Source organism: Onychomys torridus, chromosome 3, assembly GCF_903995425.1.
Source record: "Onychomys torridus chromosome 3, mOncTor1.1, whole genome shotgun sequence".
NCBI classification, from domain to species: domain Eukaryota; kingdom Metazoa; phylum Chordata; class Mammalia; order Rodentia; family Cricetidae; genus Onychomys; species Onychomys torridus.
In genome coordinates this window covers 40,100,002-40,116,415 of record NC_050445.1, presented here as the reverse complement: position 1 = coordinate 40,116,415, position 16,414 = coordinate 40,100,002, and the positions used below count along the sequence as shown (strand labels likewise).

General features: G+C 42.5%; 1 protein-coding gene across 6 annotated transcripts in view; it reads left to right on the top strand.

Moving 5' to 3' along the window:
- The window catches only part of Nrf1 (nuclear respiratory factor 1), a 107,428-nt gene that overhangs the window by 30,653 nt on the left and 60,361 nt on the right, over window positions 1–16,414 (top strand). For 2 of the 6 annotated variants that reach the window (XM_036180790.1, XM_036180786.1), the window contains exons 2-4: window positions 8,282–8,438; window positions 9,337–9,571; window positions 9,685–9,720. In XM_036180790.1, the coding sequence (XP_036036683.1) occupies window positions 9,349–9,571; window positions 9,685–9,720 (259 nt within the window). In that variant the 5' untranslated portion in view covers window positions 8,282–8,438; window positions 9,337–9,348. Of the gene's footprint in view, window positions 1–5,301; window positions 6,083–8,025; window positions 8,047–8,281; window positions 8,439–9,336; window positions 9,572–9,684; window positions 9,721–16,414 lie in introns of those variants that run through there. The other 4 variants (XM_036180791.1, XM_036180789.1, XM_036180787.1 and 1 more) reach the window with 3 other exon arrangements.

The following is a 16,414-nucleotide window of genomic DNA, read 5'->3' as shown; positions in this document are numbered from 1 at the left end:
GAAGCATCAGACACCCCTGGAGCTGGATTTACAGATGCTTATGAGCCACCTGGTGTGAGTGCTGGGATCCAAACTCTATCCTCTGTTGGAACAGTACATAACTCTTAACCCCTGAACCATCTCTCCACTCCCCAGGAATAATTTCAATCGTTTTGAGTAGTTTGCTGAATACCACTGTCTGTAGTGGGATAGACGGGCGATTTTGCTTTTCTGGTTCAGAAGGTTCTAGCTCACTCTTCCCTCCTCCCCTTCCCCCTCCCTCCTCTCTCTTCTCCATTTTGAGCCCTGTCACAAAGTTTTATTAGGTGTGTTGACTTTCCACATCCTATCTAAAACAGTGTTAACTGCTCAGGCTAATGTAATATGTGGTGTCATAACATAAACTTCTCAGATATCATCAAGAAAGCCCGGGAGCAGGTGTCTAGATGTGAAGAAATTGGGGCACAGTGCATGGCACATGTGAGACTTAGGGAAATGAGTTAAGGTAAGACTCAAAAGCCTGAGGGTTTTGGCATTGTCTTAATTAACATTAAACACTTACGTTCTGGGTACTGTGTTTTAGACTTTGCTGGGATCTATTCAATCCTCACATCATTCTTTGGAAGATATATACTATGTGTTTCTTCCTCTTACCTTAAAAACAGTGACAGGGGCTGGAGAGATGGCTCAGAGGTTAAGAGCACTGACTGTTCTTCCAGAGGTCCTAAGTTCAATTCCCAGCAACCACATGGTGGCTCACAACCATCTGTAATGAGATCTGATGCCCTCTTCTGGCCTGCAGTCATTCATGCTGTATACATAATAAATAAATAAATCTTAAGAAAAAATTTAAAAATGTATCTAATCAAAGGAGAACAGTATTAAAAAGAAAGTGACAGATTGTGGCTTAGTGGTCATTAAGTAACTTGTCCAGGGAGTCTTGGGAAGAGTGCTCTTTTCAAATGCACAGAGTGTCATACCTCCCATTAGCAATTGTCATTACTTTGACCAGCCAGAGAATCTGGTGCTTTGAAAGTAAAAACTGAAGTCCTTTACTGAAATTGAGATGGGAGAAGAAGGGGTGTAGAGGTGGCTCAGTGTTTAAGAGCACTTGCTGATCTTGCAGAGGACCTGGGTTCAATTCCCAACCCCCACATGGTGGCTCACACTGCCCATAATACCATTTCCAGGGATCTGACACCCTCTTCTGGCTTCCACAGGCACCAGGCAGACATGTGGTACACACATACATGCAAGCAAAATACTCACACACATGATATAAATTAAATAAATCTTTTGTTGTTTGTTTGTTTGAGGCAGGGGCTCACTGTGTAGTCTTGACTAGCTTGTAGCTCACTATCAGACCAGGATGTCTTTACAGAGATCTGCCTGCCTCTGCCAACCGAGTGCTGAGATGTAAGGTGTGTACCATGCCTGGGCCAGAACAAATCAATCTTAAAATGGTGGTGGACTGTTTCCTTCTTCACTTTTTCTCTGTTAAGTAAATATGGAAGTGGAGATCTGGTGATGTCCAGCGGCATGTGTATGGTACTCATAACTGACTTAGATAACTTTACTTATTTATGGTTTGTGAAAGCAGTTCAGAGAAGCCAGAAATGCCTCTGCCTTTGCTTTTTAGAGTATCCAGAACACGGGAGGTTAGAGAAGCTGGCGGATGGGGGGGGGGGGGGGGATGGAAAGAGAAGAGCCAGGCACCAGGCACCAGTGACAAGCCCGTGAAGCAGACAGCCCTATTGATTTATGCTGCAAGCTGCATTCTGGAGCAAAGAATTGAAATCCATTATGCCAAGCACATAGCTTTCAAATCCCTTTGAAAAGCAGTTTAGATGCCATCTAATCCCAAATCATTTAAAAACAGTTTTGAAGTACCCAGAATTCTAAAATGCCCTAAGCAATTTCTCTCAGACTAGAACAGTGAAATTAATGAAAAAAATAGCACTTTATTGGTATCTTCCTCTTATATACTCTGTTTGTGTGACTTGGTATATTAAATTGTGCTTTAGATAAGTACCAACTAGAAGGCTAGGATATATCCGTGTGTACTTTTGAAAAACTCACAACAATGATAGTATATGAAAGGAACCCTACCAGGCACTCCACTTTTTTTTTAAACTATGTCATAAGTGCAAACCCTGTCATGGCAAATAAGTATAAACGCATGCCATACGTAATTCCAGGCTTTTAGAAAAGTTACAAAGACAATGTAAGACTCTTCAAATACTCTACTCAGATTTCCCACATGCTAGTATTTGTTTTCTTCTTCATTTTCTCTCTGTTGAATAAGTATTTTATCAGAGAGCCCAGACATGGAGGCAGGCAGATCTCTGAGGCCAGCCTACTCCACACAGCAAGTTCCAGGCCAGCCAAAGCTACATAGTAAGGAGGTGTGGGGGGGGGGGGGGGGGGGGGCGCTAATCATAGCAACGAAAGTGTTTAGAAGTTCTCAGAGAAGGAAGTGAGACCTCTACAGTAGAGCAGTGTAAAGGAGAGTTTCAGATGAATAATCATTTCCCACGTATAGGTATAAACGTGTTTCTGCATATGTATGATTGCCATTTTTTGGGGTAAGTTCTAGATTGCTGTGCTGTATATTTTACATTGTATTTGCATCAGTTTGTATGAGGAGAGGTGATGTTAGGACGTAAGTTAAATCTTCAACTCTGATTCATAACTTCAAATCCATGTCAGATCTTTATACATATGTTAATATGTTCAGCCCAGGAAGTTTATCTTCTCTTTTCTGTCAAGAATCCTTTTTTGAGGTTGTTGTGGTGTTTTATTTGTTTGACTGGTGGATTGGTTTTTCAAGACAGGGTTTCTCTATGTAGCTCTGGCTGTCCTGGAACTCCTAGACTGGCCTCAAATTCACAGTGATTCACCTGCCTCTGGATTAAGGGTGTACACCACCACACCCTGCTAAGATTCTTTTTTTTAACACTACTAAATATGTGTTGAAAACCAAAACAGAGATCATAAATAGTTGGATCATCATAGCACGTGACTTACAGAACACGGCTGCAGCGTCAGACTCGAGTGTGAAACACTCTGCTTAGGCCCAGTTCCCACTAAGCACCTGAACAGCTGGGGAGCCAGTCTGTGGTGGATTCAGTGCTTTGCTGAACACCACCCTCCCTTCTTCACAGCCAGCCCTCTTCTCCTCAACTGCCACAGCCACCAGAAATGCCAATCAAATACAAATTTTTATAAAGATAAGACAGTTTTGTTTTGCTGTGAAATTACTCATATATTCTTTATCTTAATTTTCACATGCGGTAAAGCATATGTAACAATAAATTTTAGGTGCACAGTTCAGTAACGTTAAGCACATTCCTGTTATTGTGTACTCAATCTGCAGAACTCTTGCATCTCATGAGACAGCGCCTCACCTGCTTGCACTCATCTCCTGCCAGCTGCAAGTAGACTATTCTAATTACTTCCTAAAGATGAACCACAGGGCCAGAGAGGTGGCTCACCAGGTGAAAGCACTTGCCATACAAGCCTGGCCTCTAAATTCAGTCCCCAGAACCCAGGGTAATAGGACATTCCTGATCTCTTTAGGCAGGCTGTAGCACCCTTACCCCATCATGCACATAGAAGCACAAATAAAATAGAGCCCAAATGGACTCATAGAGAGTATTTGTCTTTGTGACTAGCTTGGTTTTTGTTTTGTTTGTTTGTTTTGTCTTTTGGAGGCAAGGTTTCTCTGTGTAGTTTTGATGCCTGTCCTGGATCTCATTCTGTAGACCAGGCTGGCCTCGAACTCACAGAAATTTACCTGGTTCTGCCTCCAGAGTGCTAGGACTAAAGGCGTGCATGACTAGCTTGTTTTACTGAGTACAGAATCTTCAAGTTTCACATAGTATAGTCTAGGTCCAAATTGCAAAAGCCTAAACCAGAACAACCTAATTTCAAATAGAACAGTTTCAAGTGTACAGCAAAATTCAGTAGATGATAGAGAGGTTTCCTCTGTCAGCATTCTGTAGGTCCATGGTATATTGATTCTTATCTTGAGTATGTGTTAACATGCCATTATCACCCAGAGTCTGTATTACTTTACAGTTCATTCTATGAATTTGAACAATTGCATAGTAACAGTTTAGTGAAAATCACCTATGCTCTGCCTGTTCACCCCTCCGTCCCTGGAAATCCTACTCCTTGTACTGTCTGCATAATATTGCCTTTTCTAGAAGGTCCTATAGTTGTAATCATACAGTGTGTAACCTTTTTAGATGGTCTTTCACCTAGTAATATCCATTTAAGGTTTTTTTCTCCTTCCATGTCCTGGGAACTCACCCCTGCCACCACGCCTTGACAGGGTCCTGCTATGTGGTCTGGCTCATCTGGAATTTGATATGGAGACCACGCTGACCTCAGACTTGCGATGCTCTGTTTCTGCCTCCTAAGTGCCGGATTATAGGTGTGTGCCACCATGCCTAGCTCAATGGCCTATTTCTTTCTAGTGCTGAACAATATTTCATTGTCCAGATGACCAAAACTTTGGTATCCAGTCACTTACTGAAGGACATCTGGTAGCATCCAAGTTCTAGCAGTCACAAACAAAGCTGCTATAAACATTTGTGTGTGGAGTGTGGTGGAGATGGAGTTTGTCAGCTCCTGACTAAACACCAACGAGTTAATTATGGGGTCATATAGTAGGAGTGTTTGTTCAGTTTTGGGAGAAATTGTCTTTGAAGGTGACTACCCAGCAAGGAGTGAGCATTCCTGTAGCAAACAGAGTTCACTGTTGTTGCTGTTTGTGGGTTTGTTTGTTTTCTGGGTTTTGTGATTTTTTTTTTTTTTTTTTTGAGCTGAGGATTGAACCCAGGGCCTTGTGCTTGCTAAAAACTTGCCCATAGAGGGTTTTTGTGATTTTTATTGCACATGCACACAGAGAATTTGTGCCACTAGAGCAGAGGCTGTGGGTGACTCATATTTCCAGTTGGGTGGGAGGACCTGCTTAGTCTTAGAGTAACGAGCCAGTTGGTGAATTTTGCTCTCTATCAAAATCAGGCTGAATTTATCGTCCTTACCCTTTCTGTTCTTCTTGGGATGCTTTCCGGACAGTGACCACTTTCTCTCTCTCTCTCTTTTTTTTTTTTTTTTTGTTTGTTTTTTGAGCAGAGGATCGAACCCTGGGCCTTGTGCTTGCTAGGCAAGCGCTCTACCACTGAGCTAAATCCCCAACTCTTGTTTGTTTTTTTGAGACAGGGTTTCTCTGTGTACCTTTGCACCTTTCCTGGAACTCACTCTATAGCCAGGCTGGCCTTGAACTCACAGAGATCCACCTGCCTCTGCCTCCCGAGTGCTGGGATTACAGGTGTGCGCCACCACCGCCCCGGCATTGATCACTTTCTTAATCACATGGTAGAGCTCCTCAGAGAGGTCAGGAGCAAGGCCTCTGGACTTAAAGATTCTCCAGATTTTGTTACCAGTCACACAATGGACCTGGGCCACACCATGTGATTCCATCAGGATCACACCTCTTTGGGAGGAAGTTAGGCCTTTCTTGGCTAGTTCAGCTTCAGCCGGGTGGGGATGCTAAGGCTGTAGGGCAGAGCTAACTGGGACAAGCCCTTCCCTCAAGCATGCATGCAGAGGTCTGGCAGCAGAGAAGGAAGGGCTGTTTGTAGGGTTCTACCCATGCAATAGGCATATAGTTATTACTGTGTATTATATAGGTGTGTATTACTGTGGTTTATTGTGCAGTTCTATAGTGACATGACATTCAAGACTTTTTCATGTGCTTATCTGCTATACTGTATCTTCCTAGTGAGGTGTTTTGTCCATTTTTTAAATGGGTTGGTTATATTCTTATTGTTGAGTTTTAGTTATTTTAAAAATTCTGAATAATAGCCCTTTTTCTTTTGGTAAATGCATTTTCCCTGTTCTGGATTTATTTTCTTGACACTGTATTACTATTGTGTGACCTTTCATGGGGAGATATAAACAAATATCTATTCACTCCAGGTGTGGCACCAGCAATAAACCAGAGACATGATTCCACCCAAGTCTAGCTTGGTGAGCCAGTGAGTTTATTGAGGTTTCTCACAGGAGTGTGAGTGAGGATTCACATACAGAACAGGTAATTGAAAGATCACTTTGTCACTGAAAAGCCACTCTAGAGTGGATGAAAATTCAGTCCCTAGGACTCCTGACTGGACTTGCAGGTGGTTTTGTTGAAGAACTTCCTGCTCTCAGCCATTATGACTACTGTCACATGACCTCAGAGAGGGAGCTTTTGGCCCTGGAACTTTCTGAGCCTTCTTGCATCATCTATGTTTCCTGAACTTCCTGAGCGTCTGCAATGTTATTAGCCTAGGAACATCTCTGCGCCTTAGAGGAGGGGAAGTTTTGATACAGAAGAAATAGCTACCTAATACCCAATATGTTCAGAGATCAAAAGGTTTATTGTTTGTTTTAATGTGTGTGGGTTTGTGTGCCTGTATGTTGTATAATATCCTCAGAGGCCACAAGAGGGAGTCCGATCCTCTGTAACCATAGTTATAGTTATTAGCCTACAACTAGTTGTGGGTACCTGTAGCTGAACCTGGGTCCTCTGGAAGAGCATCTAGTGCCCTTAACCACTGAGCCATCTCTTCATCCCTGGATAAAAGTTTTTATTTGAATGAAGTCTATGAATTTGAGGCCAGCCTGGTCTACCTTAGTAAGTTGCACTCCAGTCAGGGCTACATAGTGAGACCCTGTCTCAAAAAAAGATAATGTTGAGGCTGGAGAGATGGCTCAGGGGTTAGGAGCACTGACTGCTCTTCCAGAGGACCTGGGTTCAATTCCCAGCACCCACATGGCAGTTCACAACTGTCTGTAACTCCAGTTCCAGGGGATCTGACACCTTTAGATCAATGCACATAAAGTTAAATACTTCTTTTAAAAAGATAATGTTGAGTTAAGAGACCAATTGTTTTTTGGTTTTGTTTGTTCATTTTTTGTTTTGAGACAGAGTCTCTCAGTGTAGTCCTGACTGTCCTAGAAATAGCTTTGTAGGCCAGGCTGAGCCTCGAACTCACAGAGATCTGCCTGCCTCTGCCTCCCAAGTGCTGGGATTAAAGGCGTGTGCCTCCATGCCTGGCTGTATTGTGTCTTTCTATCCATGAGCGTACAGTCACCCTCTTTGTCTTCAGTCCTATGGTTTCTTCATGAGAGTTGTGTAATTTTCCTCATACAGATTTTTTTCAAGGATGGAAGTAAGTTCAAGAGGTTTATTCTACAACATGATGACAACATGATGACTACAGTTTGACTGAAGTTAAATGCTTTCATTCCCAAAATGATGCCTATATGAGGCAATGCATATTTTAATTAGCTAGATTTTTACCATTCTGTGGTACATATGTACTTTCAAATATCATGTTGTACATAATAAATATGTACAGTTTTACATGTCTATTTGAAATAAAAATGAAAATTTGAAAATAATTTGTAACATCTCCTGTTTATTACAGGAGATATATTCCCTGACACCCAACAGACACCTAAAACTGGATAGCGCTAAACCTAAAACTAAACCATAACATTTTTCGTTGCCTCCTTCCACCTTCATGTAGCTCTTATACATAATTTATAGATTTATACCTTGATATTTCCCTTTTAGGAGGCATTACTAGATAAGAAATTGTTCAATTCCAAGTTCTCCTTGTTCATTGTTGATATCTAAGGAAACACTGATCTATGTGTCCACTGTATCTCACAACCTACTTTCTGTTAAATCTAGGAGTCTGGTTGTTAAAACTCACGCAGACTGTCACACCATCAGAGACAGTTGTTTTTCCTTCCCAGAGATCCCTTTCTTGGGTTTTCTTCCTCTTTGCTCCCGCCTCTCTTTCTTCCCCTCCCTTTTTCCTTATTTCTTTTATCCCCCTTTTCTGTTTTTCTTTTTTTTGTTTGTTTGTTGGTTGTTGTTTTTGGTTTTTTGAGACAGAGTTTTTCTGGGTAGTTTTGGTGCCTGTCCTGGAACTTACTCTGTAGATCAGGCTGGCCTCGAACTCACAGAGCTCCACTTGGCTCTACCTCCTGAGTGTGGGATTAAAGGTGAGCGCCACCATCGCCCGGCCCCTGTTTTTCTTTTCTTACTGCATAAGCTATGAGTTCCAATGTAATGCTGAAAAGATGTAGTGAGAAGAGACATCCTTGTCTTGCTCCTGATTTCAGTGGGAAACCTTATAGTTTTTCATCTTTAAGTAAAGGGGTATAGGTATTTTTATGTTCTATATCAAGTTGAGAAAAACCCCTTTATTCCTAATTTGCATTTTTTTCTCTTTTTAAGGTGGACTGATATGTGGTTCGTCTGTACCAAGTTTTGTTTCTGCTTCACTCATTGATGGACACTTAGGTAGCTTCCACCTTTTGGCTGTAGTGGATAATGCTGCTATGAACATGGGTGTGCACAGAGCTCTTTGAGACCCTACTTTCAGTTCTTCTGGGTAAGTACCAGAAGTTGAATTGCAAGATTATGTAGTAGCTCTATTTTAAAAACATTTTAGGAACCAATACACAGAATTTCATATATGATGATGTTTACTGCACTGATGTTTATAACAGCAAAAATTTGGAAGCAGCCTTGCTTCATTGGCACAGCTATACAATAAAGTATTCTATAGCTATTTTAAAAGAATATGGTAGGTTTTGTGTTTTAATCTGTCAGAGTGTCTAGATATATTAAAATGACAAAGACAAACATTGTGTCATTGTAAACCTGTTTTAATTTATATCTGTGTACATGTTCGCTTCATTTTTCCTCACGAATAACGAGCTCGTGGAGAAGAAAGGAGAGACTGTGGTAGGAGAGCCAGCTTTCCTTCTTAAGTCGCTGTTTCAGGCCACAGGGAGCACAGAAACTGGGTCTTTTTGTTTTTTCTTTTCTTTGAGACAGTGTTTCTCTGTGTAGCCTTGGCTGTCCTGGGACTACTCACTCTAGAGACCATGCTGGCCTTGAACTCACAAAGATCCACCTGCCTCTACCTCCTCAGTGCTGGGATTAAAGGCGGGTACCACCACCACCACCACCACCACCACCACCACCACCACCACCCAGCAGGAACACAGTTTTGTAAACACAACCAAATTGAATTATTGTTTGGGGAGGCTGTCCCATTTGGTGTGTATATGTTTCTGTATAATAGTGAATTTCTGTGAAAATGATTTCACATAAAAATATTTTACTATTTTATGTCATTTGAATTTCCCACACTTTGGTGTAGTCAAGTAAGTAAAATCAGAGGTTTGTCAGTTTCTCTGCTCTAAAAAACACTTTGTTTAAGCGTTGTGTTACATTGGACACTGAGTGGCCTTCCTCTTCTTCCTCTTCCTCTTCTCTTACAGCTGTAGATCTTGATGGAGGAGCACGGAGTGACCCAAACTGAACACATGGCTACCATAGAAGCCCATGCAGTGGCCCAGCAGGTGCAGCAGGTCCATGTAGCCACATACACGGAGCACAGCATGCTGAGCGCAGATGAAGACTCTCCTTCCTCCCCCGAGGACACTTCTTATGATGACTCGGACATCCTCAACTCCACGGCAGCTGACGAGGTAACTGCCCATCTGGCTGCTGCAGGTAAGGTTTGCACCGGAAGCTTCCTCTTTCCATGATCTGTGGGTTCATGCCTGTCTGAAAGAGCCTGGGGTTCAGCACTCTCACACTTCTTTTCATCATTTTTTTTTTTTCAGTGCTGGGGATCAAACCCAGGGCCTCGCACATACTAGGCAAGTACTCTACCACTGAGCTATATCCCAAGCCTTTCATCACAAATTTTTAAGCCTGCATCTCCAACTTTAGCCTGTTCTGTGAGAGTTGAGTTCTGGGGTCACTTCCTACTAGTGTGGTGGCGTTGGCTGACTTTTCTCATGCATTCTGCCAATCTTCTGGGGTTTAGCTGGAATGTCTGTTTATATTAAATGTAAGTAAGGGCTGACATATTTAGATTTTAATGTTTCTAAGGGTAAGACAAACATGTCTAGTAGTGGCTGGGGATGAACCCCAGGCTTTCACATGCTAGACAGAACAGTGCATCTCAGTCCTAGACTTTCTAATGAGAGTGGGTTTCTCCACCTGCCCAGACTTGCACTGTAAGTTCCAGTTTGTGTGGAAATCTATTATGATTTTAGATTTCCACAGTAATATATGATTCTGCAGTTCACTTGGTAATTCTTCTTTCTGAGGGCCTTGTGGATGTGTTGCCGCCTGTTGTTAGGGATAGGTCTTGTTTATCCTGGTTCTTCGCTTCATATGCCGGTCATAATGTGAATGAATGTTCTGTGATGTGTTTGGAGATGATTTTTTCATCACTGGGGCCTAAAGTGCTGTGCTGGACATGGTTTCTGCTCACCTCTGCTAGATAGCACCAAGAGTGCTAGTGACCCTTGTCTCAGCCCAATCTGTGGGTTTAACGTCTCCAGGACGCCAGCTAACCCAGAGCTGGCTGTGTTTTGTATCATTCTGTATACAGTGTGTATTTACCATAGTGAGGACACATGTATGAACCATGCTTGGGTTTTATTTAGGAAATGCAGGGCAGGAAACCAATGATCAGGAATGGCCAAAGTACTACATTTTAAAACTATATGCTGTATTTAATTAAGGTGAAGAAGAAACATATAATAATCTCATATTATAACTTATTACCCACTGTGCTGTTCCTGGAAAGGAGAATTTAAAAAGTAAGGGAGGGCAGGGGTATAGCTCACTGGAGCACTTGCTAGCCTGTGCAAAGACTGGGTTTCAGTGTATCAATAAACGTATATGTTGTGAAACTTTTGGACTTCCCAGAAGAGGGCATCCTAACATAATGAACCCAGGCCAACTTCTCTCCTAGGAAGGAAGAGGCTTTTGATGCATGGCTTTGCTGTGCTGCCGTACTGGATTGGCGTAGTGTGAGGATGGTGCAAGGGTAGCTGAGACCGGTCAGGGCTGAGCACTTGCCTAGCATGTGTGAGGGAGGCCCTGGGTTCCATTCCCAACGTGACTAAAGAAAAGACTAGTACTGGCTAGGTATAATGGCCTGTGCCTGGAGTCCTTTCTACTCAGGAGGTTGACGCAGGAGGAACACTTGATCTCAGGTGTTCAAGAGCAACCTAGACAACACAATGAGACTTTATCTCACAACAAACAGCAAACAGAACAACAAAAGAACAGAAAAGGACTGTAGTCTTTTATCTGTCCGCTGGGAAAACAGAGGCCCTTCAAGTTCCTAATGAGTTGCCACTAAGGAATTGTAATTATGTGTACTACACGGTGTAGATTCTTTGAATAAGATACGAGCTTACTTCTGACGTCGCTGTCAGGCCACCAGTGGCAGGTTATCAGTGAGGGAAGTGCCAAGAAGAGGGCATTTCTGACGAAGGAAGTTTCCAAGGCAAGGACTTTCAGATGAAGAATGCGAAGGAGGAGGCCATTGCGGCTGAGCCTTGTGAGCAGGTAGAGCAGACAACCACACAGGGCTTAGGGCCTCTGCAGGCTGAAGTTTTGCAGAAGCATCTGGGCGTAGAGGCACACACACATGTGATCCCAGTGAGCAGAAGAATTCACACAGGTGGCAGAGGGCCTCATTAACTGCCCCCCCTTCATGATTGACCCCAACTTGTCATATTGGTTGCTTGCTAGAGAATGTTTTCTGAGGACTAGTGTGTAGCATCATCGTATCTAACTCAGAAAAGTCAAATGACCATGTTGCCTGTTGCCTATCAAAAAATGTTTTTAATTCTCTTCAGCCTAGAACAGCTCTTGATCATGTTGATTTTCAAGGGCAAAAAAACCCAATTAAGGGCCTAGGGAGACGGCAAAGTGCTTGCCGAGCAAGCATGAGGACCTGAGTTTGATCCCCAGGACCCAGGTAAGAAGCTGGGCGTGGTGCCTTGCACTTAGAGTCCCAGCACTGTGGAGTCAGAGAGGCAGACCCCCGGGCCTGCTGGCCAGGTAGCCTAGTCCAGTTGCTACTCTTCTGGCCAATGTGTGCTTAGCATCTGTGGAACACACATATGTGCACCGAGCATGCACACATGCACAGAATGGTCAACCTTTTTCCGTATTAGTCTCCAATGTCAATTTCAGAGGACTTCATGTTTTGGGGTTTGAGTTTTTGTTTGTTTGTTTGTTTGTTTGTGGTTTTTGTTTGTTTTGCTTTTTTAAAGATTTATGAGTGTTTTGCTGCATTTATGTATGTGCACCACACATGTGCCTGGTACACACAGAAGTTAGAAGAAGGTGTTAGATCTCCTAGAACTGGAGTTAGAGATGGTTGTGAGCTGCCATGTGGGTGCTAGAGACAATGGTGGATCCTCTGGAAGAGCAACAAGTGCTCTTAACTGCTGGGCCACCTCTTCCACCCCCAGGGCACTTCATTTTAGACAAAATTGAATTATTTTCTCTGAGGCAGTGGATAGAAGTAGAAAGATTCACATGTTCTGTAGAAACAATTGCTACCTTGAGAATGAGGTTTGATGAGTTGTCTGACAAGTATATAATCTTGAATCTTAAAAAACAACCTGACATTAGAATACAGAAAAGAATCAAGATCAACACGACAGACACATATGCTTGCTACCCAGCTTTGTCAAGCGTTCATTCTTGATGTTTTAACATGTTCACTCCAGGCCTTTTTTTTTTAGCTTAAGACCGAACTCAGGGCCTTGTGCTTGCTAGGCAAGCGCTCTACCACTGAGCTAAATCCCCAACCCTGATTGTTTGTTTTTTGTTTGGTTGGTTTTTTTTTTTTTTTTTTTTTTTTTTTTCCCCAGACAGGGTTTCTTTTGTGTAACCCTGGCTGTCCTGGATCTCAGAGCTCTGCCTGCTTCTGCCTCCCCCAAATACTGGGATGAAACGGCATGCGCCACCACTGTTGGCTGGGCTCTTCTTCTTTATTTAATTACTAACATATATATGCATTGTACAAATTGGGTTTCATAATGACATTTTCATTCAGTATTTTTATGAGATTTAGTTATGTTGATAATGTGTTTGTTGCATTTATTATCAGAATCAGAACGTTTCTCCATTTGTAGATATTTGTCTCAGACTTCACAGCTGGAATTACAAGTGTGAGCCACCAATTCCTGTTCCAAACTCTTTGACAGTGTCCCATAGCAATATATTTTATGATTTGTCCTCAAATAAACAAATATACATATAACTGAAAAGGTTATTTTTCATTAAATAATACTTTCATCAGAAGTGTATATCCTTTTTTGTTTGTTTGTGTTTTTTGAGATAGAGTCTAACTATGTAGCTCTGGCTCTCCTGGAACTCACTACATAGACCAAGCTGGATTCAAACTTCAGAGGTCCACCTGCTTCTGCCTCCTGAATGCTGGGATTAAAGAAATGCATGACTACATCCAGCTACAAATGATATATTCTGATGTTTTAATCCACTCTGACTTCATACTGTTTTATTGGAAAAATACTCCTCACTGAGCAGTGGTGGCACACGCCTTTAATCCCAGCACTTGGGAGGCAGAGGCAGGCAGATCTCTGTGAGTTTGAGGCCAGCCTGGACTACAGAGAGAGATCTAAGACAGCCAAGGCTACATAGAGAAACCTTGTCTCAAAAAACCAATTAAAAAAAGGAAGGAAGAAAGAAAAGAAGAGAAGAGAAAAGAAAATACTCCTCACGAACTACCAAAGGCTTACTATTTGCTTCATGGGCCTTTCTTTTTGAAATGGTGTTCTCGAAATATTTTATTTTTAACTATGTATATGGGGTGGGTGGAGCATATGAGTACATTGCCTGCAGAGGCCAGAAGAGGGCAATAGAGTCCTTGAAGCTGGAGTTACAAGCAGTTGTGTGCACTCTTTTTTTTTTTTTGTAAAGATTATTTATTCATTATGTATATAGAAGAGGACGCAAGATCTCATTACAGATGGTTGTGAGCCACCATGTGGGTGCTGGGAATTGAACTCAGGACCTGGAAGAACAGTTGGCGCTCTTAACCTCTGAGCCCTCTCTCCAGCCCCAATGAGCACTCTAATATAAGTGCTGGGAACACAAGTGGGGCTGAACTTGAGTCCTCTGCAAGAAGAGTGTGTGCTCTTAACCACTGAGCCACCTGTGTAGCACCAGCTGGCCTCTGACTCTCAATCCTCCTGCCTCAACCTCCCTAGTGCTGAGGTTTCCAGAAGTGGACTTGACAAACACTCCCAGGAGGGGAGTTGAGGCACAAAGATCGGCATATTTTGGCTTACTGAGTATATTGCCGAACCACAGCACTAATCACATTCTGCACTTGGGTGTGCTGGAGCACCTGTAGCTTCCTAGCCTGTGTTTGCTGTGTCCAGTCTCTCATTCTCCCTAACCGGGTGGGCTTGCTCACAGCACCAGTCTACATGGCCTGTCCCTGGCTACGATTGATTTCTCCATGTCTTTGACAGCCCACTCTTCTCACCCTTGCCTTCTGCCACGGGGTCGTTGTAGTTCACTTGTGGGAGCTTGTCTATCCAGGAGCTGCCCCACCATCTTTAACTCAAGCTATAGGAATATGTGATAGATCAGTAGCACTGTTAGTATCTTCTAAATTGCTTTACTTACTCTTGACCCTTGTATTTACATTTACATAATAGGATTAGTTTATCAAGTTCTAAAAACACTCATTGGAATTTATATTTGAATTTTCAAATTGATCAAATCAGGGTCCCTAAAGCTAACTGGCTAGCCAGCTCAGCCAAATCTAAGAATCTAAGTTCAGAGAGAGATGCTTTCAGAAAGGTGGAGTGCACACCCACACTGCACATGCTCACACACAAACATAAGCAAAAAGTCCCAAACTGACATTGGTATTTTATTTATATATATATAATAATATATATATATATAATTTTTGTTGTTGTTTTGGTTTTTTTTTGAGATAAGGTGTCTCTGTGTAGCCCAGGCTGTTCTGGAACTCGGAGATTTGCCTGCCTCTGCCTCCCAAGTGCTGGAATTAAAGGTGTGCACCGCCATCAACTAGCTTTAAGGGTATTGTATTGACATTTGCAATTTACTTTGAAGTGCACCAAAAACCGTGGATTGACAAATAGAGAGTAGATATGTATGGTGAACTGTTAAAATTCTTTCAGCTTTGCTTATTAAAGTTTTTGCACTTAAAGTTTTTCATGATAAGATAGCAACACAGTGAGAACACCAACCTGATATTTTAAGGTAAAGTGGTCAAAGGATTTGAAGAGACATCTCTCATTCAGTGTCACAGAAAACACAGTGAGATGATACCACACCCCTAAGAAGGTAGCAGTTGCCAAAGTCAGCAGAGACAATGAGTATTGGCAAGAGCATGTCCTTTGCACATCACATGGTAATATAAAATAATATAAAGTAAAATAGAAGTGTGGAGTTACCTCCAGGACATTAAAGATAGAAGTAGACCTTCTGGGGCTGGAGAGATGGCTCAGAGGTTAAGAGCACTGTTTGCTCTTCCAAAGGTCCTGAGTTCAATTCCCAACAACCACATGGTGGCTCACAACCATCTGTCATGAGATCTGGTGCCCTCTTCTGGCCTGTGGGGATATGTGCAGACAGAACACTGTATACATAATTAATAAATAAATCTTTTTTTTTGTTTTTGTTTTTTGAGACAGGGTTTCTCTCTGTAGCTTTGCCCCTTTCCTGGAACTCACTTGGTAACCCAGGCTGGCCTCGAACTCACAAAGATCCGCCTGGCTCTGCCTCCCGAGTGCTGGGATTAAAGGCGTGCGCCACCACCGCCCTGGCTAAATAAATCTTAAAAAAAAAAGAAGTAGGCCTTCTGGATCTTATGGCAGTTCTGTGTAACCAAATGAATTGGATCCCAAAGAGATATTGATCCCTATACACAGTAGCCAGTATGTGAAGACAACCTAGTTGTCTTTCTGTGGATGAGAGGCCAGAGGAAATGAACACATACACTCACACCCTAGGCCTTCAAAAGGGGAAATCTTGCCATATGTGACACCATCAAGCGACCTTAAAGACATTATCCTAACAGACATAGGCCAGTCATAGAAGGACTTATGTGAGGGATTGAGATAGCCAACTTCAGAGAAACACACAGTAGAATGGTTGCCAGACTGAGGGGAAGGAGGTGTGGGAAGTTGCCTTTCAACAGAGCATTTCAGCGCTGGGGATAGAGCTTGGTAGTTAAAGCCAGAATGCTGCCTACCATGCGCCAGAGCAGGGGAGAAAGGAGGGAGAGAAGGCAGGCATGAAGGCAAATTAGATGGGAAATAGCACATACCTGGCAGGGAGGATCAGGAGTTCAAGGTCATCCTCCGTTACTTAACTCTAAGGTCAGCCTCTCCAACATGAAACTCTTGTCTCAAAAATGGAAAGGAAGAGAGGGAGGGATGATTTCAGTTGTGTAAGAGAGAAATTCTAGAAATCTGTATTTTGTGGGTGTAGTTATTAATACTGTTTTGCACACAAAATTTTATTCAA